The sequence below is a fragment of the Struthio camelus genome, chromosome 1, assembly GCF_040807025.1.
Source record: "Struthio camelus isolate bStrCam1 chromosome 1, bStrCam1.hap1, whole genome shotgun sequence".
Classification (NCBI taxonomy): Eukaryota; Metazoa; Chordata; class Aves; order Struthioniformes; family Struthionidae; genus Struthio; species Struthio camelus.
Window position 1 is genome coordinate 117816093 of NC_090942.1, and position 24324 is coordinate 117840416.

The window sequence follows — 24324 nt, forward strand, 5'->3', positions numbered from 1 at the left end:
TACCAGACAATAATGGGATTCAGAAGTTGTTGCCAAAAAAAATTGTTACCAGCTACTGCCTGTACTGTGGAAACAGTCTTATTGATATTGGGTAAGTCCTCCACATCCTGATGTGGTTTGACTTCCTAGCGACCCCTGGTCCTCCCATATGTGGTAGATATGCAAAACACGAATGACTTCTACAGCTTAAAAAACAAACAAACAAAAGAACACTCCCTCCCCCCCCACCCCCCCCGAAAGACAAATAGTTACAAACTTTTGCTGGTAAGATAAATACCATGGTTAGACATGATGGACAAAACAGTGATAAAACATGAACTGCTTGCTGTGTTTTTTGACCTTTATAGCCTCTTCAAAAGATGTAGGTACATTACACATTGTTAGATTCAAGGTGGAAGCCATAGAGAAAATAACAGAGAAAGCAGTTGAACACAGTCTCAGAATATCTGAGTTAGAAGACACTTGGTTATCTTACCTGTAATTTTTGGTTCTCTAACTTGCTTCTACAAAATACAGTATGCCTTTGTTTTATGGAAAGAAGGAGCTAGCAGCTATCACTCATCTACAACAAGGTCCCCAAGCTGTGACATGCCCAGAACTAGTGGAAGGTTTACATGAGCAAAGCGTACACAGATTCCTTCTAAGCAGCCAAAAGCCTCCCCCCTGTGTATGTCTGACACATACATACACAGTCAGGAGTTGCTGATGGTGCTGGTATTTGAGCAACGCACACATGGGGATCCCTGGTCCACCAGCTGCTGCAATGCTCCTTTTGAGAATTTCTTGGTGGAAACACATTGTCATAGAGTTATGATCTGCTGTCAGGAAATTCCTAGAATGGAAATGCATTTCCTGTTGTCAAAAAACTAAAAAGTATTACTTTTTAAAAACAGCAGCAAGCTTTTCATTTTCCAGTAAAACATCCGCAGCCACTTCTGAAGAACAGGCCAAGTCCAATGGCTGCAGATATACTTTGGTCAATCACTTTGCTTATATAGTTTGTTTTTTGATTTTTTTTTTAATAGAACCAGTGATATAAAGTGACATATCAAATGAAAGGTATTTACAAAACAGTATAAAATAAGCTACTGTGGTATTATGGATATGTGTGATGCTTTCTAAAGACATACTGTATTAGAGGTAGGTGAAAAAGGGGAGATGATTCTGTAACCTTCAAATATCCCAGGATCCTCCATTCACTAGTTTTTCTTCTTTTTTCTTTGTTTTATATTTTTGCAGACACGGAGGGCTTACAATGTTAATGCTTAGTTTTTTGACATATCAAGATCACCCTACTATTATTTAAAGCAGTGCACATCTTCATTTGGTCCAAATAGGCAGATTCTGCCCATAATTTGAGACTGCGTGTAAGTACATTGAAGCCTTGGCTTCTCTCTGACTGGGCAGACCTAATACCAGTATGTCAACAATGGCTTAATCAAACCTCTTTTAAAGAAGATCACAACCACAGGTTAGCACTTTTTTAGCAAGCACTGTTTAAATGCTGATGGTCTCTGTGAGAGGAGACATCCTTTTGCTAATTTTCCATGCCCATCTTTGCATTGGACAGTCCTGGTGTGCCATCCTGTGTCGCATGTTCGAGAACAAGAAAGCCACGGTCCAGTAACCCATCGCGGCTGCACGAGCTGCGGAGTTACTTTGTTGGTGTTGCCATTGCTGGTGACAGAGTTAGTCATTTGCCCTTGCTTCTTTGGCACAAAGAAACTGTAACGGACATCCACTGGTTGAGTTGGATCAGTTGCGAGTATTTGCACAATAAGAATCTCTTTTGTGGCAGAATGTCCCATTGCATGCAAGAAATCGTCTTTGTGACTCCAACCGCTATAGTTCATGACAGTCCCATTGATGTCAATGATCGTTTCTGAAGTGGAGATCATATATTTTCCATTTACAAGGTACTCACCATTTTTCTTTTTCAGGGCCAGGTAGGCAGTGAACCTGCTCTGGTCCTTAATCTTGAACTGTCGAACTTTGATGTGAGTCGCCCCTTCTGGGATTTTCACTACGTCTGTGTAGCCCTTACTGAATGAGGGAGGGGAAAAAAAGTATTCAGTAGCAAGCGTGAAACAAACTTCAAGCCTTACTGCAAAGCCTAAGGAAACCATTGGTAAGACACATCTTGCTCCAATTTAGTTCAGACCCTGAATCCTATGTTTTGAGGCTAATCTAAGATTAATTTAACCAGGTTTCATTATGCCTTTTGTTTTGTTCTTCATGTTCTTGAAGAAATTTATACTGCACTTATTTCAAATTGCTTAATCTTTAGCTTTAGTAATAATTTCATATGAGTCAGATACAAGAGGACTGCATAATAGCCAATAGCTTATATATTTCAGCAAAGGGTGGGAGATATGAAATACGATGCATGTTTTGCTTGCCAAGGAAAGATAATGAGATATGCATTGGTTACAGCTGTTTCTTGCTGTCTTTGCTATAATGATGATGAAGGAAAGCATGAGCAGAGTAACAGCTGGATAGATGTACCTTGGGAATATTTAAAAATGATCTTGATCGCTGAGAAAAAAAAAAACCGTTTACTTTGAAATTCATAAAGAAGAAGATTAATTGCCAAGTGTCTAATAAAAGGTGCAACCAAACGTTTAACCTGTACCATTACAGAGTCTTCTCAGTTGCTACTTACAAAGTAATTAAATTCAGATTCAAAAAAAGATATTTAACTCGTCTGCTGAAAGTGGCAACAATTAAAAAACCTGCAGGCATGCTAGAACTTTCACTGTCTCAAGTAAGTTATCTGATTTATTTTAACTTGACTAATACATTGAAAAATCTTAAGGCCTATACATACTTATAAACTACCAATCGGACTTCGGAGAGTTTTATTTTCATTCCTAAAGATGTGGCAAAATCATTCTGCAAATATTTCATATCTAAAAAGCTTTGCTCAGTATTTTCTAGAAAAAAAGGAATGAGAAAGTGTACTAAACATGTAAAAGTGAAGGTGTCTCCATGGCAACTGTTTACACAATAGACTGGTACTTTTGAGAATTTTTCGTTGCACAAGTAAAGACTGCACTGTGCTATTCCTATACTTTCTCTAGCAGTTGTGGGACAACTGCTAAACCTCTATTGATTTAGCATCTCCATAAACCTGAAGACATATAGTACAAAAATCAGGCTGAGGGTCCCTGCTATTCAGCACTGCATGAATATTTTTAGACAATAGATGCTAAAATATCTGTAAAAACATGTTATTAAAGTTACAAAATCACGTGCTAAAAAGTTAAAAGATACGCTAGAGAATTCAGATGGTATGCATAAAAAACAGTAATCATAGTTATCAACTGTAACACCTCATGCGCACAAAGAAGCAGCTGCAGCCTTAATTCTAGTGTTTCCCAACTTCTGACAATTTAACTTTACAGTCTTTTAAAAAAGGTCTTAGCATACATTTTTCAGGGAGTTTTTTTTTTTTGATTGCTTAAAAAGAAAAAAGAACAAACAAATGGCATTATGTCAACTGTCTGCAATGGGAAATATTAGTTAACTTTAATATATAGGCCAGTACAGTTCCTGTTATAATGGCCAGCAATGCAATGGAGACGCTGTTTTACAGTGGACAAGAGATAATTTTACTACAGCCACAGCCCTGTTATAGGCAATAATATTTTCAGACAATAATATTTTGCTATTTTAGTAAAGGGTTTATTTTAATGTCAACTATTTGCTTAAAGGAATTAATCTCAAACAATATTCACAGTAAAAATCAAGTCCTCTTTACTCTAAAATTTAATCCAAACCAAGTCAGAATACACTTGTTATTTACAGTTTGACTCTTGTTTTTCAAATGGGACAACTCTGAATCTACTAAGGTCAAATTCAGTCACACAGCAAAGAACATTTTACTCTCTGACTGGTGTTGTTTCGGTTAAAGGCATATATTGAGGAACAAGATGGCCACCTTATATGAATAATTATAACAGAACCTCACCATTTCCAGGTGTACCTCTGCTACAAATTTGGCCTCACTGAGATCCACAGAGCCCCCTTAGCACCTTTGCTGGAGCCTGAATTCCACCACAAGGATCGTTACTGAAGCAGATGAGGTTTATCTCACGCTGTCTTCTTCATTTAGACATCTCAGGCATTTCAGTATTTACAGATTGGAAAACATTTGGTTTATATAATTACTGAACTGGATAGAAAATGATTTCTTTTGGCAGAGGTGTTCTGGCATGCTTAGGTGAGTAATCACTGGTTCACCAGGAAGAAGATCAGTTATGTTTATTTTTAGAACAAATTTACTTTCAAAGCCATTTTTGACCGCTATTAATCAGCATATCAAAATGAATAGAAATACAAGGTCCTTTTAAGAGTAAGATTTCAATTTTGGGTAGCTTTCAACATCCTATAAACATTTGGAAAAGATAAAACTAAATCAAGGTCATGTACTTTAAAAGATGGTACACTAATTCAGTTAAAAGATACTGAGTGGAAATCATCAGCTGAAAGTTTCTAAGATTAGATCATTAGAGTCCTGCAGGACCTTGGAATCTGCATAAATGATAGTAAAGGAAATCCTTATTTATCTATACGCCTAAAGAAGCGAAGAAGGAGGGAAACAATTCAGATAGAAGGCAGATTTACTTGACACTGGTAATCCAGCTACAAAGTTTACTGCTGGACAGGCAAATATTGCCGAGTGGTTGCTTTTGTTTTACTTTTATTAAGTTTTATCATAGTTAAAAGCTGAACTCCTGTCAGTAAGATTTTCTAATGGAAAGTTGCTATAAAAATATTTTAACTGCAAAAAAAAAAAAAAGAAAGAAAATCCACCTGGGGATTGATACGATGCCAATGAGTACAAAGGGATATAGGGATATAGAAAAAAATGCCATGTTTAAGTCTATGCGTACTTTTGACATCTCATCTAGTCATCTAAGCTCCACATACACTCCATAGAGTGAAAAGGCATTTTTAGAGTATTAATTCCTCTCACCTACTGTAGAAGACTATTACAGCTGTGCTCTAATGCTGTCTGCTTCTCTCCATTATCTGCATAGGTAATCTGTGTCACTAAACGAGGTGGGAAGTATTCATTATCCATTTTCAAGGTCAGATGAGATGAAACACGTTCTCAGTGGGTGACTTACTAACACAGCACCATCTAGGATACGCAGAGTTTCAGATATTCCCAGATTATTCTGGCCTCAAGAACTTCCTTGCTCATCCTTCTATTCCCTCCCCTCTCTCCTCGAGAAACCACAAGCCATCTGACACCGCAAGGTTAGCAAATAGCATAAGATGCTGTGACTTACTCCAAGCAGACTTCATGTTATTCGGCGCTCACCTGTATCACTGGCACTTTGTGTCAGAAACGAATTGGGTACAGTGTTTTACTATGTGATTATTTGCCAGCATCAAGGTGCTGTTAAGAGGCCAGTTTTACACATCTGAAAAGTGCGATAAAGCACAGGCAATGTAGTTTTTTGGACTACGTTTCTTAATTTAAAATAAGCTGCATCTAGAGACAGAAAGAAGGCACACAAGCAGAGTTACTAATTGCTCAGCAATATACATTCACTAGTACTCACGATCAATACCTCTTTTTGGTAAAGGTTCCCATGACTTTTGTGCAGCTGGAATTGTCTCCTCCACACACACCGCACTTATCATACTGGAGCTTTGAACCAATGATGCCGTCACAACCAGTTCGGATGCACTTTCCCCGGACACAGACTGAATTGCTGTACGGCCTGCACTCCGTTCCATCAGTTACCTAGGCAATCAGTTGACTGTTGGTTAAAACCACCATGGAAAACATTTGCTTTTGTGAATGTGACTGGCAAATAAAGAGTTCATTTATACCACCTGTATCACAAAGACTGCAAGTCATTTAAAACTATGCTATAGGTGAACAAATACTTTGAGCATTTCTAAAATGGTATGTCATTCCATTACAGCTACGAATCCAGTTAATGAATTTGTGCTCGTTTGGTGTTTAGCCAGATGAATACCAGCACAGAGCGTGGCAGCCGGGACTGAGTTGCCCTAACATTCCTAGCACCAAAGCAGCCAAAATTTAGTGGAAGGGCTGAAAGCAATGACAGATAACTCTACCACAAGACACTAAAATGAGTCTGATTTTAATGATGATTTCATAGCTTATTAATAATAGCAATAACAATACCCCTAGACAGCCTTTCATTTGAACATTTCAGTTCACCATATCAATTACTGCATCCTCATAACATTTAGAGGAAGAAAATTGCAAGCATAAGGGTGGGAGCCATTTCAGTCTGAGCTGCATCTGATGTAACATAAACTGACCACAGGTCACATCATAGATTAATTGGCTTCACATGAGTGACTCTGGATTCCCATAACACAACTCAGGGTAAAATTTATTCTTTTACTTATATTATCCTCCCTCCTCCAGAAAACCCTAGAGTCACAAATGACTCTGTAGGCAGAAACCCCTTTATCCACTACTGAAAAGATTAGTGCAGAGTACACTAACAGGCACATATTATTATGACTCCACAAATTTAGGTGTGGAAAAACACACCTAATTCAGAGACCAACTCTGGTCTTACTTGATAGCTAGTGGATCAAACCAGTATATCTAATCATATGGTTAAATCTTTGGATCATATGATTAAATTAGTTATGTTTTATGTGTAGCTTCGTACACAGTTATGTGTAGTATATACCTAGAAAGTTTTCTAAGGTACAGGACACCTCTAAATAGATAGCTGAAATAATAATTGAAGATTCCATTACCTTTTGAGAAAATACCACATAATAGCCAGTTCCTTTGGCTCGGCAGGTGAGCTTGCAAACATCTCCAGGAAGTACTCCAGCATACTTGGGGACCCATTCAACAAATGTTTTGACACCCTTTGCATCAGATTGATAGCCGTTCCTTGCTTCACATTGTTCTTGTCGAAAAGATTTAGCTGTAGAATTATTTGCCCCATTAGTAGTTATTTCAGAGCATGCTGCAAATATCATTATTTCTACTCATTATTTCAATTTTTGATTTGTTTTAACATAATTCTAAGTTACATAATTTCTCCTCATTAGTACCTAACAGGCCTTCAAATCCTTTAACTGTTTCAGCCTGGAAAGTTTCCCTAGATATTATAAGAATTAAGTGATTAAAGTTTGCTTTACTGTTCCTTTTCAGGAGTGAAATTTCTTTTCATTGGAATCTCCATCCTTTTTGTCTGGGGTTTGGGTGAGGGTTGGGGAAGATTCATGGTATTGTATTAATGCCAAAAGCCTTGCTGTGGTAAGTAATTCTTATTGTGTGTTGGAGAAACTATAACGGACTTCCACCGTTTCCTGCCCTAGTAGAAGTTCAGTATTTATTATCTAGGCACACACAGGCTGGAGCATGGAGGCACTTTGGCAGCTATGCCACATACCATTTGCTGGGCAAGGTGTGACGTTGCAGGAGCGATAGATGGCCCTCTTGCCAGTGCAGTACCTGCCGTTGTTTCTGGGAGCTGGGTTGTTGCAGTGACGGTAGGCAAACTGAACTCCTCCACCACAGGTACGGGAACACTGTCCCCAAGGTCCCCAGGACCCCCAGTTACCATGGTTTGAAGCCTGAAACATATGGAAAGGTGGGAAGTAAGGACGTCATCCAAACTGAACAATGGTAAATAAACAAATCTCAAAGACACTGCTAATGTTTTCCTCAATTGAAAAAGGCATTTCCTCAGCCATTTTCATCAGGGATAAAAGGCGGCTCCATCTGAGGAGCTTTTTTTCTCTCTCAGTAAAATCAGCGTCTACTTTTTACCTATGCATTGATGACATCTCACCTGGCATTGTGCACGCAAGGCTAGGGCAATATTAGGCATCACTCTGCACAGCCAACTTCAGCCTCTTTCCCAGAAGACAAACATTGCATCAGAAATCCTAACCATATTCTCATGTACTGCCCTCTCATTTTTTTGCTGTCCCACCAACAAGCCCACTTAAACTAGCTCCAGGGGATTCAGGGATTGTTCTGTATTATGGGATCTAATCAAGATCAACCAACTTATGCAAAGATTCATAACCATACCTGAAGCCCACATCCTGAAGCAACAGAGTTCAATGTATCTTATGTTAATGAGTTTTGTTTCCAAAGACCTATTTCACACACGTGCTACAATTACGAGTGAATATCCACAATTTCACCAAGTGAATCATCTGCCCGAACTACATCAGTAGCCTTCCAAGATTAGGCCACTGCCTCTAATTTTCTCTTTGTAAACATGTAAGGTTGAATTTCAGAGTTTTCTAAAGGCAGGAAATGAAGGCATAAGATGAAGAAGTTTGGCCACAAGAACGAAGTTAAAGGTGCCGCTGAACCAAGAGGTTAATGTTCCAAGAACACTGGCAAGAGATGGAGCTGTCATAGATAGTTTACAACTCTGCTAATGTGGCTCCGTAAATAGAACAGTACACCAATTTACAAGTATTGCATGAAGAAGAAAAATATTTTTTAAAAAGAGTGTTATAAAGGCAAAGTAAATTTAGAAGCTTGATTTGAACTAGTCTCATAATTTGTAAACATCTTCACAAAGCTCTGCAAGTGAATATCTTTCTTGTGGGTATAATGGAAAGGGCAGGGTGACTGTCCGCCCAGGTAACGTAAAAGTATCCAAACTCCGCGCTAGACTGTTCTCATGAGCCTGGAGACTCTTCAGAGATATAAAGCTGACGGAGGGTACAAATTTTTCTGCTGGATGAGCTTCATCAATCTTTCTCTTCACTAGAATTAGGTCCCTGGGGCCCTTCTGATGAAAGCTGTAAATTAAATTTACAGATTTAACTTACTTTGGAGTCCAGCGCCAAGAAGTCAGAGAGATATGAACAGGTCTTTGACAATCCTTCCATTTGTCCTGAGACCTAACTTACTGAATTGGCAAATCCTCTATTTTGAAGGGAGGCTCCCAGTTTGCCAGGAATGAAGGCTTTCATACTTCAAGAACAAGAAAACATGCTTCCTCAAGTTCAGCAGCGTTCTTCCTATATCCCTCACCAGTAAGACTCCAGCAACATGTTAAAAACTAAGGCAGCTCTTAAGCCAACATCGTCAAGTCCCTTTCACTCCCATGGAAATCAGCGCCTTTCAGGATGACACCTTCAAAAGTTCCCTATGGTCACAGCTGGTAACTTACCGAGTAATATTTCTTCTTGGTTTTGTCAACACATTTTCCCTGGAGGCAGATCCTGCCTTTTCCACATGGTGTCCCCTCCACAGCAGGCAGCTTCTTAGTCAGACAGACCATCTGACCCTGGCGAACAACTGCACACCACAGGCGGGAGCACACATCCATACCGGGACACACTGTGTATTCGGGTCCGAATGCCAGTTTGCACTGACGAATGGCATCGTAAGTTTGTCCTGGAAGCTCCTCGGGGCCCAGGATCTGCTTTCTTGGTTGGTCCAGTAAACAGTTGCCTAAAAGAGCAACCCAGTCTGTTATTACTCACTTCCTAGGTTTCTCTGCAGTGCTGCAAATTTGTCATTCAAGTTAGACAGGCTGGTAATGACTGTGAACCTCATTCAAAGGACGCTGACGCCAGCGGAAAGGCTCTCTGAGGTATCATCAGGTTTTGGATAAGGTCTCATTATTGCAACTCCATTCACTCTCAGCAGTGTACCAGGCGTCAAGCTGTCTGTTTATTTCCAGTTCAAGACTGTAAATGAATTTTACTCAAGACCCTTTGGCCTTTCATTCTGTCTACCCTTGTTTGAATTGACTCTGAATACATTCTACCCTATTTATCAATTTGTGATTTAAGGAATGATCAGGACGCATGGTAAATTAAGCAAAGCTGTCATTTGAGTTTTGAGCCAGCCCGTTTGAAATGCTAAAGCTTCTAAAGGTAAGCCAGAAAAATCATATACACACACACACACACACACACACCCCAACAGACCTGTAGCCAATGAAGCCTTTAAAAAAGGGAAAAAATAAAACGGATCAAAGGAAAAATATAAGCCGCATATCAAAGCTAATGCTGGTGGTAAATCTGCACCACGCTCTCCTTGTGCGGTATGATACTTCTACTTTGGAGTTATTTTGAATAGCACTATACATTGTATAAAAAAACAGAAAAAATAAAATAGATCATATACATAAAATATGGAAGAAAATACATGTGTTGAGAAATAATGCGGAAGTTACTATTTGTCTGCTGCACATTCTAAAATGAGAATTCACCTTCAGATTCTTGAGGATCTACGGAAAGATTTTTTTTCACTACTGAAAACCTTACTTGTTGACATGCAGAATTATTTATTCAATATAACCGCTTTTACACCCCATGAAAGGGTTATGTGGTCTGGGCAAGCTTCACTTATCCTTAGCCAAAATAATTTACCACAATTTATCACACTTTGCAACTTACACCAGTATTCTGCAGTTGGATCCTGGGTAAAAAAGGCTCACTGTAAAAATCTCACCATTTAGCCAAATAGAATAGAGGTTCAAGCTATAGCAGTGCATTTAAACAAACCAAACACCCTATCCCTCAAAGAACGGCTTGCTTTTTCCCTCCAGAACACACATTTACTGCAACCATTCTTTTTTTTTTTTTCTCCTCTAAAGATTAAGGTCTATTAGCTATATTCAGCCAAAAATCCTTTCTGCATCATCGCTTACTGCTGAAAAACCTCTACCTTGTTAAACTTGTTGCTCCATTTGTCCTTTGCTGACCCTGATTCACCCTGGTTTTATCTTTAATCTTGATTATGCTGACTTTTTAAATGAAGACAAGGTGTGCCAATGCTAACTGATGAGCTAAGTGCAATGAGATAAAGATAATTAAAAGTACCCTACTGTTCAAAACCTTTTGTAGTGTAAAATATTAAAGACATGGTAAAGGGTGAGGAAGCACTGATGTTTTCTATAAAGGTAGGTTGCTGGCATTTCTGAAAAGGAAATCACTGGCAACAGTTTCTGTCAAAAATACATATTATAAAAGCAGAGAACAGCAAATGTCCTACTATTTCACCTACCTTGTATGAAGGAAGACACTAGTGTAAGTGTTGGGGCAGTGACAAGAGGTCACTACCATGTCAACATTTAGACATATACACTGCTACTATACAGTGCAGTGTTTATCAAATTCCCAAGGGCAACCACTATTCAATATTTTAAAATATGAAAGTAACACATAGTTTCTACAGATAGATACTCTGCCACCCATCACTAACTATGATGCACCCTAACTGATATGATGGAAAATCTGAATTTAGAGAGGGGGGAGAGGGAGAGGGGGAGAGAAAAAAATCACATTCTTGCATATCCTTGAATTGTCAATCAGGTTAGTTAACACCCATTTGGATATCCTTCATCCCTGAATAATAAACAGGTTTCACAAGCATATGTAGCAAATAAAGCATTTTCCCCACTCAGAATAGAGGAGTGAGTTTCAAGGTTCTCCTGAACTGATATCACTCTGAGGAAACCCAGTGTCTGTAGAGTCATATATTCCAGCTCATCTCACGTGATAAACTCAAAACTGAAGATAGGAAAGGCCCCTAAGGCTTCTCCACAGAAAAAAAAAAACCAAAAAAACCCTCTGTCTTTACATTTATAGGTAGCAACAGTGGTAATCTTTGTTTAGGCAGGTTCCAGTGAAGTGCAGGTGTTTATACCACCAGCTGGTCTAACCTCCTACTTTGCAATGGTCAGAAAACACAGAGATAAGAAGCTGGAGAATGGTTAGTCCTGGGCCACCTGGTTCAGAGGACAGAAAGGGCTTCAATTCACTACATTACAATAGAGCATGCATATATTGCTATTCCCGTTTTTTGTCCTGAGTCCTGAGGAACATCTGTGCACCCTGAAAAAGAGCAACATTACTGTCTGACGACAGTGCTAATCAAGCCATCTTGTTATCTCTCCTCAGTGTTACAGGCAACATACCCTGGAAGAACAGGCAGCATAAAATCTGTGCAGGAAGCAGATAAGCAGGATGTAAATTAATTAAAATAGGAATAGTCTTATTTTTCAGATTATGCAGAGCACCAAGCACACTGACTAAACACAATAAACAGCAAGCAATCATATCACAGGCTAGTGGTTGGCATGACAATAAAGGCAATTAGTACCTTAGGAAAGAGCAGGCTAAAAGCAGATGGAAATAAATGTCACCCGTCTTCTGGACACTAACTGAACTTTTTCTTCCTAAATGTCAAACTGCTGACTGAGGTCAACTCATGAGTATAAATCTCATGGTGAAATCATGATGATAATGACTCTATTTCTCAGATTGGGACACAGGAGACAGGGAATCAGCACTCTGATCTTCCCCAGACCTGCTTATGTTGGGATTTGCTTATGTCGCTTTAACTGTATGTAAGGCTGGTGTTTGCAGTTCAGTCAGCTCTCAGTTTTCACTTGTAGGTACAGGCAAAGGACTTTATAGTGTAATTCAGCACCACAGAGAAGATCACACAAATCGTTGATGCCATGGATTAGACAATCCTCACTATGATGGGAACTTAAATATCCTGTTAAGGTGTAGCTATCTACATAGTAAATAGTCACGTTTAATAAGGTGAAACCTCTCTCTAACAGCACTTTCCAAATTTATGAAATGGGAAGCCCAAAACTTGACAAATTGATGTTATGGAATTAAAGAGTCAAGACTGATGTTTTCCGTTACAGCAATCTGGGGCGAATATCAAAATCTATATGAGAAACAAAAGCGTAAAGCTTTGATAAAGTATTGACTGTTCTTTTATAATGGAGTCCTACTCAAAAATCCAAATTTCTGGACTTCATTCAAGCTTCATTAAGCTTGCCCATAAGAAGTAGCAGATGAAGAACTTTATTTATTTACTTTCTCATACTGGCATGCCCTGTTTGTTGCAAGGCGCAATTCACAAGCTCACGCCAAAAGCACAATATAAATTATTTATGCTGTGTATGAAAGAATGGAAAAGTCTCCTCTTCTTCAATGTTTCCCACATTAGCTTCCTGTGATTATATAAAATCCAGACATAGATGAACAAAAAATAAATCCAGGTATATGAATAACTATATTCTCTCTTCCTTTGGTTATAAATGCTCTTTCACACCTTCCTCATCTCCATTATACCTACAGCACTGTTCACAGTTACACCTGAATTAATAGTTACATTTTTTTCCTCTGCCTAGCAGCATTTAGTAGACAGATGATTTTCTTCTTTTTTTTTAACAGGGGAGCACTGTCTTCAAAAGAAAAAAGGAGGGAAAGCCCTATAACCACGCTACAGTACATCCGTCCCAGCTGAGGAAAAAACTGAATAATCCAAAAAGCAGACACATACTTATTCTGAGGGAAACAAGGAAATACGGCACATTTATAGTGTTTTATTATCAACACAGTGCCATTCAAAAGGTGGCATCTTGCTCTGCCAGGATTGGGTAGTCGTCTGGCACACTCGATGTACATTATAAATGGGAATTATGGAGCTATGCATTCATTTACTGGCTGCAAGAAGAAAATAAAACTAAAAAGAGTTCCATCTCCTAAAATCTTGCACATTGTTTTAGCACAATAATTTGGAGAAATTATAATTAAAATCACTGACGTTCATTTTCGTTTGGTTTCATAGACAGCATTTGTGTTCTGTAAAGACAAATCTTTGACTTAAATAGCTATCGAATAATGATAAATTCCACAGAAAAGCCAGACTTCTACTTTGAAAACAGGTTTCTGAAGGCCTGATCTATCAAGGCCTTTCTATCAAGAAAACAGAGTCCCCAAACATTATCTTTCTGAAATCACAACAAGAGAGGCAATACTAAAATCGATTCCTAGGTAAGACTACGGGCTCAAATTTTCTATGAATTATTTCATCATGTTGGTAACTTCCTGACACTATATGCCTGAAGGATAATTACTTACCAGTATTAGAAACGGCAATGCACTCTAACAACTCATCTGTTAACAAACTCATAGATCCTAAGCTTTCTATGTGCAATATAAAATACATGACTTTGTGAGAAGTGTTGGCCGCTGAAGACAATTAAACTTCTTGTACAGATAGGAAATACTCGTTCTGAACAAGGAGACCATGATATGACTCTGAAGGACTTGAAGCTGCTGCCTATTTCTTCTGAAAAAATCAGCAGATTTTATATTCTTAGACCTGTAGGCTTGACTGTTACAGCTCCCCTTACCAGGGAGACTGGGACCAGCTCACGGGTAAAGGTCCAAATTTCAAGTATTTCCCAGTACAAACAAGCCAAAGGTGAGGTGGGGGGGAGAAATGCTGTCTTTGCTTTCTGTGTTGTTGGGGAAAGTAGCTGGCTGGATGCACAATATGGAGAAGTCAGATCTCAGAAAAAAAAAAAAAATAACAACAAAAAAAAACCCCAAACACCCTTTCTGCCAGCCGGAGAGGAATGGAGGAGGAATTGTAGCTCAGAGTTTCTTGCTCTATCTAAGAGGTTATACAGGGATGGCCACTGAGGTCTCCTTCCTACCCCAGAGAATATATACTGTGAAACTCCCGAGTGAGACAAAAGGCAATGAATCTAACTGAGTTCAGAAAGAAAAGATCTCTTACACATATGGAAACCAACTTGCTAAAATTAAGCCAATGCCAGAGCAATATGGTCCATAAAATAGGACAGCACAGATTAATGGATCTAACAAAATTGAGAGAAAAAAATGAAGTAATTCTCCAGATACGAGAATATAGGAGAAAATATTTCAGAAAGGACTGAAATTAGCCAGAAAAATATTTAAAGGCAAAAAACCTTTACATTCAGCTGGAATACCATACTTTTTATCCATAAGTATTTCAGTTACCATAACAACTTGATCCATTCACTCAATTATGTCATTTTTATCTCAGCATTTTGGAATTTGAATGGCTTGTTTAAGAACTGCAGTTGCTTTGGGAGCACAACGAAGACTTAAAAACTCATTTAAAAGTGCAGACTACGCTTTATTATTAACTTTTCAGAAAATGAAAGCCTTGTGCTTATTCTCCAAAGAGTAAAGGACATATTTTACAAATATTAGTTAAAAGACTGGGAAGCTGAGCTCCTGGGGCAGAAGAACTCTTTTGTCATAGAGGAGTCTAATTCTTGCTTATGGCCCCTCTAGCACTTGCCTTCTAAAAATAATAAATGCCATTAATGGTAACAACAATTATATGCATACACTCTACTCATATGTGTAGTCTAACACTAAGTAGATCACAACAGCCACTTTAATTTCTGTGAGGAACCAAGGCATTTCCTTGTGTCCTCTGTTTAAAGTACTCTCTGAATTTGTTTCTATAGCATTTGGAAACACAAAACTAATTTCATGCTTTTAAAAAACTTCTCCATGTTCCCAACCAAATTTTTGCCAATATACACTGTACCAACTCTCTCTTTTCTTTTGCATATGAACCACATAAAGACTTTGCCACTCTTTGAGACCTTTGACTTTTTCTGCAAGCACCTCCAAAATAGTCCTGAAGATGAGCATGGAATGAAAAAGCTGGTATAAAATGCTAATATTCCAAAAATGGTTCACAGCAAGAACTGACAAACAGCCGACACCAGGAGTGACAGTACATACCATGACCATCATCAAAAAATTCTGTTATAGTTGCTGAAGTGCATTTGGACCAGGGTTTGGAAGCATCAATGCTCGTGAGAATGGAGGACATCAAGCGCTTGTCTTCCATGGAGCCAAAGTTCTCCTCACAAAATTTGGAGTCATCATGGGAAAGTCCAAGCAAGTGCCCTACAGGAATGAAATAAATAAATAAAATGATAGTGCTATGCATAACAGAATTTACCAGCTGAACCTCACAGTCAAGGTAAAATGAATTGTGTAGTTCATTCTAACACCAGCCTAAAGCAGGCCACTCGAAACACAGCATCTCTGCTGGAAGACAAAAGAGCTGTGCCCATTTACACCATTGCACGTAGCAGCAAAGTAATGCCATCAGCTGACATTTCATCAGACTCTGCTGATTTAAACATGATGGAGACTAAAGTGAACTCTACCCATTTTTGTTAGTCAATAAGGTAGTTCTTACTGTTTTCCAAATCATCCGTAGCAAGAAAGACTAATACTTCACTCTATAAAGACATTCTGTGACTGTTCAGAAAGGTGTTACAGTATCTTTCTGAAGGTACACAAATGCTAACATTTATGGAATAAGTACCTACATGACTAAACAAACTGTACAAGAATTCTTATACTGTATGCCTCCCTAAAGTGTGAGTACCCTCTGCAATACATCAATCAATCAGAGTAACCTTGTCATATAGTCTCTTCCACGTACAGCAGTGTGGCTTATTTTGTGTGAGGTTTTCTTTTTATTATTATTTTCGCTAAGGTTTTAGTGGTGTGGGCTTTTACTTTTAAATATACACAGTATTAGATATTTATATTACAAAATACAAACGTGCACACAAAACAGCCAATGATGAAACTCGTGAGACTCCTTAATACCTAGGAGAATTTATTCCAGTGCCAGATCAGCTCCTGTAAAGGCGACAGTAACCTTTATGGTAGAGCAATGGTCCCCACCTTCGCTAGTCTGTGGGCAACAATAACAGATTGCAGGCAACATACCTTGTTCCCTCTATAAACACCAGGTTTAACTTCAATTTCCACTCCCATATTGGATTATCTCACAGTCAACTTACTATCCAAGGGTAAAAGACTATGAACGGGTACCAGCTGCAGAAAGGTCCAGCCTGAAGTTATCCTTCATCGCCTTCAACCGAGGCCAACATCCAGGGTTAGAGCACAAGTGCTTTACTGATAGGGACGGAGACCACCCATGAACGCCACTGCACAGAAATAAATCTTATGCCCTCACAACAGCCTGCGTGGCTGAAGAGATGCAAACTACTCTGCAATATTTGAAAGCCTTCTGCGTACCACAGACTTCATGTTTAGGTGCAACTGCTGCAGACTAGCTGAAAGGTGACAAAAGTAGGAACACTGATGGCGGGATATTTTGTACTGATAGCCATAGCAATAGCCATGAGAATAGTAATAGCAATAATAATAGCTACAATCTAGGCCAGAAAAGAAGAAAATTAGTAAATACCTATTTGCCGTGTATAAACTTTATGTGACATTGTTTTGACCTGTATCGGGGAGAAGCCAAAAGAAAAGAGACATTGGGGTAGCATCCACTGCCCAGCAGTATCTGAGATTAGGAAATAGCCACCTGACCCCAAATTAGCGTAAGGGCTGCAGCAGATCAGAGATGAGGGTTTCTGTCCTGCGAGAGAAGCCAAGCTGCCTAGCAGCCTCACCCCTGCTGACGCTGGGTCCCTGACCTAAGGATGCAGCTGCAGTGAAGTAAGAAGAGGACCTTGATCTGCCATTTCTACTTCTGCCAGTGATGACTAAGAATAGGAACAGCCAGTCTAACTTCTGCAGCTACTGAATCCCCACCAGAGGGGAGGTGGGAAGGAGAATGAAGAGAGCATTCCTCTTGTTTTCCTTCTTCCCCTCATGTGCACTTTCACTGGTATCATGCAAATACAGCTCCTCTTTGAAGGAAAGGCCCTGCAGTGTAATAAATACTAGTAAGAATTCATTCAAGCAACCTGGGTTAACACTGATGAGAGTCAAACTAATTAAAACCCCTCTCCTTGCTACTGTCTGCTATTGCAATGCTGCATTGTTACATTCACGAATACATTGCTGCAAGAATGCAATGAATTAAACCTTTACCCTGAATGCATGCCTAATCACTGACATGTTTTATATGCAAGGTTTTGGATTATTTTTTCTGATAGGTATAAAGACTTTCTCTTGGCAATACAAGCAGTTTTTTGGCAATAAAAATAGTTGCTTGCTTTGCTTACTGAAGAGATGACAACCTCTGCTTTGTTTTCTTTAAGCCAAATGTTGACGTTGAACAAAATAACACACTAGTATGATTATTATTTCAAACAGCCACATTCCTCTGATTGATAGAATAACTATATAATCAGTGCACCACTTCTAACCTACAGAACAAATCCTCTGAAAGTGTCATAGGGTTAAGCGTTTCATGAATCAGCAGCTCCTTTGCCAATGAGGACTGCCCGCGACTTTGCTGGTCTTACACACCAACAAAGAGTATCTTCAGGACATATGAAGACAATGTTGTTTTTGGCTGTCTTTTTATATGATGTTATCTCCATGCTTGTACTACCCATGTTAACGCAGTGAATGGCACCAGGTCACACCTTGGGTCTGGGAAGAACTACAAGCACAGTTGACGTGTTAACAAACCTTGACATATGCCTAGCAGTCATAAAACCACAACCGTTTTCTGCTGATGCTAAGTAGCTCCCTGTAGCAAGTTTCACCAGCGTTCTGCTAACTAAAGAAAGCAGTCAGTAGAGAGCGCGTTAGCCTCGTGGACTAGCTCTTTTTGAACCCTTGAATGTGTGGTGCAGCTCCCCGCTTAAATCAGGTCTGCACACACACTCCTTTGCAGAGGTGTTTAGGAGTTTCAGCTCGTTTCTTGCGATTTACTTGAATCTGTGCAGTTAAATACGCATATATTTCCAAACAATTAAACAGGAATATTTGCACAAAATTAGCCCAGTAAGCACGAAAATACTGTGCTGCTTAGACCTAAGTCTCACTATAGCAGCCTTCACTGAGACAACTTATATGCTTAAAGGTTGCAGGAAGATTGCATTTGTATTAATGTCCCAAGACTGATCATAGTTGTAACACTGCAAGAAATTACTTCACAGCAGCATGCTTGTGCAATAAGATAATGAGGTCCTGCTAGCGAAAAAGGGGTTTCATTTCTAAGTCATTGGATGTGGTACTAAATAGTTTTCTGTTTGAATAATAAAAGCTTTAGGATTGTTCTTAAAAGTAGAGCTGAATAACCCTATACAGCATACCGTGTATGTTCAGCGTAGGATACGAATAATAGTTGGGTGTGAATCAGCAGTTTAAGAACTTAATTTTTCAGAGTACTCAACATTTCATTGCACCATTCAGAACCATGCAAAACACTGACATGAAGGACTTGGTTTTGTAGGGCAGAATTCAATGTCATAACCCCCTCTGATATCAGTCTGCAACGCCTACCCATTTAAGATGCAACCTCTCTCTTTATAAGAAACTTGTTCTTGCATAACCATACTTCACTTTTCACAGTTTTGTTCAACTTATGGGACAGAGATCCCACATAAACGTGATCATAGAATAAGACAATGTGATGCAGATCTGCATAGGTTCTGCTACTGCTGTTGCTTCCGAATGTGCAGCTTTGACATCTGTGAGATTCTCTGCTACCTATGACATTATTTTAACACACTTTTTGTGGGTGCAATTTCCTCCCTGCACCAACTTCATCAGTCCTGGCTTTGGAAAGACCCCTTTCTCTTTCCTAAGTGCTTTCTCCAGCACTGATCTGACCCTCCAGCCCCGAGCTGCAGCATGTCTGAGACTCGCTGCTGTGCAGAATTTCACTACTGAACTGTGGCCTGAGACTGGACTTTTCTTCCATTTTTTCCCCTTCCATACACATAGAAAAAAGGACGTCCTTCACGTACAAGCAAGCTTGCAGCCAAATTTCAAGCTCTTCACTTACAGTATAGAGACTGCAAATTTCTCAATAAAGTGGTTGCAAATCAGTCTATCTCCCTCTCAGAAATAGCTGGAGAGTCTCTGTAAAAATGTTCAAAATGAATAAAATGAAATGCTTCTCAAGCAACTATCCAACACAGAACGTTTTAGCCCAAACACTTTGGAAAAATCACAAGAGACTGAAACAGGGTCTTCTTAGGGAAAGTGTTAACCTACAAGCTTCACCTTTAATTAAAGTATAGAGTAACTTCTGTACTTTAGGATGATAAATGGGTAAACCAAGGACATACCTCATTAACAGCCTGGACTTTTGTTATGTTAAATTAGACCACTGTTCCAGTGCATGACGAGAACTAGTCACTTATTTAGCATACCTTGCCTTTTTGAGGAGAGGCTTCCCAAAGCATTTGCGAATCTCTCATTATTTAAATTTTCAAAAATAGCATTAAAATTTATTTGAACAGCTAGTAGTCAAGCTTCTAAATTAGCCACCAGTGACACTAGGGAGTGCAGTATCTGTGCATGGCATTGCATGTACAAATTCTATCTAACCATGAAGATTTTTCTGTTAACTTTGTATGCATGTTTACAAACACCAAGAATGCAATTTTCCAAAATTTTTAATTCATATCACAATCCTCTCTCTCCATCTTAATTTCAACTTTTATTCTGATCAGGCTAAAATAGATTAAAATATATGACAAACTTCCAATGACTCTGCAAACCTTTTTTTGTTCTTCATTAAAAAGGATCAAAATTCAAAATATCACCGCTATCTCTAAATATTGCTGAGCTAAAGTATGCTCTTTTTAGCACAACACAAAGTAATCCTATACCTGCGTTGTCTGTCCTTCCGTATCCAGGAGATAAAGACAGGACACTTCCCTTCTTGTCTAGAAAGTTTCTCCCCCAGACACACAAACACTTGCATGCATGAACGGGCTGCTGACATTACCACACAGAGCTCAGGACATTAGGGTTGTTACTGGCAGTTGCTGGCAGGGTGCTGCCTATCAAAAGAGCCAAACTGAAAAGATTACAGGTGATTCTTCAGGTGTTCTTATATGTAAGCAAAACTGGAGTGAAAGCTATGGGTAAAAACGTAAGGAACGCAACTCTTCTAAGGCTTCTAAAAATGGTGCCAATTTTAGCACCACACCATTTTGTACTACTGTGAACTTCAAACTTTCTCTTGAAAAAAGATAAAAAGGCTCCCAACAGCTGTGTAAAATGATGACTGATCAAGAACGAGTTAGTAGATCATCGGATGTTTTCGCCTTAATGAAGCATCTTACTGGTGTTGACAGTTCCCACTGAGCGAAAATGACATAATATAATTTTACCAGCAGGACGGTGTTTAGTTAAGTTATGCTGTAGGAATGCACAAAATGGTAAAAAAAAAAAAAAAACAGATGGAGAGGAGGCAGGGTTTACCCTCATGCAAGTGAAGAGGAGCTGACCTTCCTGCAAATTGTTTTCTTCCCAAACAGCAAAAAGACCAACCCTCTAAATGGACTCACAGCCTTTCTTAGCAACCTTCCTTCCCATCTTGAGGTGAGTGAAGGTAGTAATCTGTTAAAACCAGTATCAAAGTAGCATGTAGACTTTGGACCTTAAAATATTTTAGAATGTCACCTGCAAGGGTCTTTTGGCATGGCTGTCTGTTTAGATCCTGAAGCAAGAAATGAAAGGAGTCAGATATCAGTCATCACCCCCTGGATCCCAGTTCATTTGCACTCTCTGTATTCCTGATAGCGGAGCTTGAACCACCTAGGCCTCTACACCTGCAACACCTACTGAAGACTAACACCTCTTACAGCCCAACAGAAGATAATAAGCCCCTGGGATCAACAGGAATTCCTGCACCTTGTAGGACTGGGGCATATATTCTTGAAGTAAGGTGGGAATACTCTAAAGCATTTATTACAAGTCAGCTAAAACTTAAATCCTCTCTAAATATCAAGACAAAAAGGGAAAATTAATTTGTATTAAAGAGTTCTGGGGGCATATACGGACCAAAACAGAGTTACGTGGGATGTGTGGCAAAGCACATTTCATTGCAGCTATTTTCTTCCTAGGGGCACTGGAAAGCAAAACAGAAGTTTGGATATTTCTAAGTTTTCTTAAAATATGTTGCCAGGTAATTTGGTACAGGTTCTCCGAATCAACAGCGTGCAAAAATTATTCTCATTACATTGATTTTCCACTCCTGTCTCAAGGATAGGAATAGAGTAAATGAAAAGCAGCCCCAATGTATAGCAACCAAAATTCAGCTTCTGTTAATAAAAAGCACATCGTGGTGGCTCTTTCTTCAGGAAAAAAAGAAAAAAAGCTGTTTATGGACATCTACCAATCTCTGTGTTTGAACTGAACTGCATGCCAAAGTAAGGCTCTTGCACTAAATTTGACCACAGGACACTATATAAAGTGACACAGCATGCTAAAAAATGCTACAGGCATTGTAATTTGTTTTCTTAGAAAAGCTCAGCTTGGATGAAGCATCTGTTTTTCAGTGAGGTCATGCCTTTCACCTAATTTTCCAGTGGGGATGACTGAGATACAAAAGAAGGTCAAATGATTTGCCCAAGGTTAGCCAGTGAGTCACTCGCTCCCAGGGGATCAGGACTCAGGAACCTCCTTGCTTGACATTCTTTGGTCTAATCACCAGACCATACATTCTGGATCATCCTCTCGCTCTTTTTTTTTTTTTTAAATTGTGTGGTTTAAAATAAAACCCTTTCTTTCTGCATGTATTGTTTTTCTAACTCGCGCAAGCAATTGGTTCCTCATTAAGAGCCACATCCTGATATCACTCATAGGTGGAAAACCTTTTGAAGTCATGGGAATTGTACATAAAAAACGATGGACCTAAGCACTAATGATTTATAAAGTTGTATTTTATAAAACAGAAGTGTTTTGAATTACACAAGCTTGCTAAAAACATGCACAGGATCTGAAACTGGCTATTCCCCTTTGTTCACACTTGAACTACCCTTCCAGTTTTGTCTTATATAACTGCTATCCGTCACTTATGAAAGAAAAAAAATCACTCTTTCTTTTAAACCTCCAGCCCAGAGGCAGTTTTTAATATTTCTAGCTGAAAAGAATTCTTCAGGCTGAATGAAACAATAGTTTGAACTGCAGCTTCTTTTCAGGAGCAGACATAAAAAAAGCCGCGATCAGATGTTCACATACCAGTTCTGCAGACTTTACACGAAACAAATTTCTACTAGAATGACTTGTTATAACAGACTTCTGAGGGAGATCACAGATATACAAACCCCATCCGAGAGTGCATTTGCAGACAAGACTCTGTCCAAGCAATGCAGACTAGGCAATTGCAGATCATTATGTCCAGAGTCTCAAGTAATCATTAAAAGATGTGGTCCCGGAGGTTCATGCTACATCCGCTATCCTAATACGTGGGGCACGCAGAAGAGGAGTATCAATTTTACAAAAAAAAAGGGATGTGGTGATTCCCATTTTACATCTCTCCAACTCAGAGTAACTCACAAAGAATGTACTTTGCTGTAGCTCATGCTGAATGAATGAACTCTGGGAGAGCAGAGAGTGCAAGAAGGAATATATTACATTGCCCGCTGCTTGTTTCTTAGGAAACTCTGTCTTCCTCTCTATACTTGAAGTTCTGTCTGCATGAAAACTACATCATCATATTGGTAATGCTTATCTGCCCCGGAGAAAAGCAGTCCCTGCTTTCCCCTGCAATATGGAACATTATGGGGTACATAAACCTGTGGCCAAAGTGAACTTTTATATTGATAACAAGGATCATTCTGAAACATGAGGCAAGACCCAGTTTCATTCTCAATTCCCTTAAGATTGCAGAGGTAGTGATACTTCACTCATTATATTTGGCTTTAAGTTATGATGCTTCAGGATCCACAGCAGCTTTTCAAAGTATTGCCCTTGTTTAATGTAATCTTTCATGAGGTTACTCATATACAAAGATCAACACAACTCCAGAAAACCTCTGAGACAGCAAAACTCAGGCAGTGGTTCTGCTATGTCTGAGTCACTTCCTTAAGTCTCTGGTTGAGAATTTTGCTTTTAATCCCCTTCTCTGTCAGAATTGCTCTACAGCCTGTAAGAAGGCAAAGATCCCTAATCTACTCAGACTTAAAAGTGGTAGATAAAGAAAAGCTCATGTATATTCAGAACCTGAGGATTCAATTTTTCTAAATCTTATTAATTTCACCCTTCTATCTCTCCATTTTTCCATACAAAGCCCATTACAGACTGTCTCAGCTTCACTAAAAAAAAGGTTAGTTTTAATACCACATGTGCAGCAGGTGGAACAATTATTATGTATTATATATAGTATTACAAGTTAATAAAAATATTCTTGGGTAAGCCAAGAATGCTTAGCCAAAATTTAAACTGGCATTAACCAGTAACCATCTGTACAGCTCATATTTGTGTTTTGAAACATCACAAGTTTCAGCCCTACTCCTCACTTCTCATGAAGACTTAGTGCTGAGTGCTTATCTTCTCCTCTGAACCAAAGGGGATATGTTCATGAGGGCTTAATCCGGATGCTTTTGCTAGCAGAATTTTAAATAGAACTTCGAAGAAAGTGCAAAGAGAAGGAATTAGTTTTCCTGATGTATGTCTTCAGAGAAGATTTTGATGAGCACAGTCTCTCTCTCTCTTTCTCTTTCTTTCCTTTAACAAAGCAATTCTGCCTAACTATAGTTACCTTGATATTTGCCTAAACTTCATCTGTCATGAAGGAAAAGTAGCATGCAAGCCAGA

At 39.0% G+C, this 24324-nt stretch overlaps 1 protein-coding gene across 1 annotated transcript in view; it reads right to left on the reverse strand.

Moving 5' to 3' along the window:
- Positions 1–1026: 1026 nt before the first annotated feature.
- The window catches only part of ADAMTS5 (ADAM metallopeptidase with thrombospondin type 1 motif 5), a 41637-nt gene continuing 18339 nt past the window's right edge, over positions 1027–24324 (reverse strand). Inside the window, exons 3-8 of the mRNA XM_009667660.2 lie at positions 15559–15726; positions 9159–9442; positions 7410–7593; positions 6763–6938; positions 5583–5758; positions 1027–2043 (exon numbers count right to left, since the gene is read on the reverse strand). Coding sequence (XP_009665955.2) covers positions 1473–2043; positions 5583–5758; positions 6763–6938; positions 7410–7593; positions 9159–9442; positions 15559–15726 — 1559 coding nt within the window. The 3' untranslated portion in view covers positions 1027–1472. The remainder of the gene's footprint in view (positions 2044–5582; positions 5759–6762; positions 6939–7409; positions 7594–9158; positions 9443–15558; positions 15727–24324) is intronic.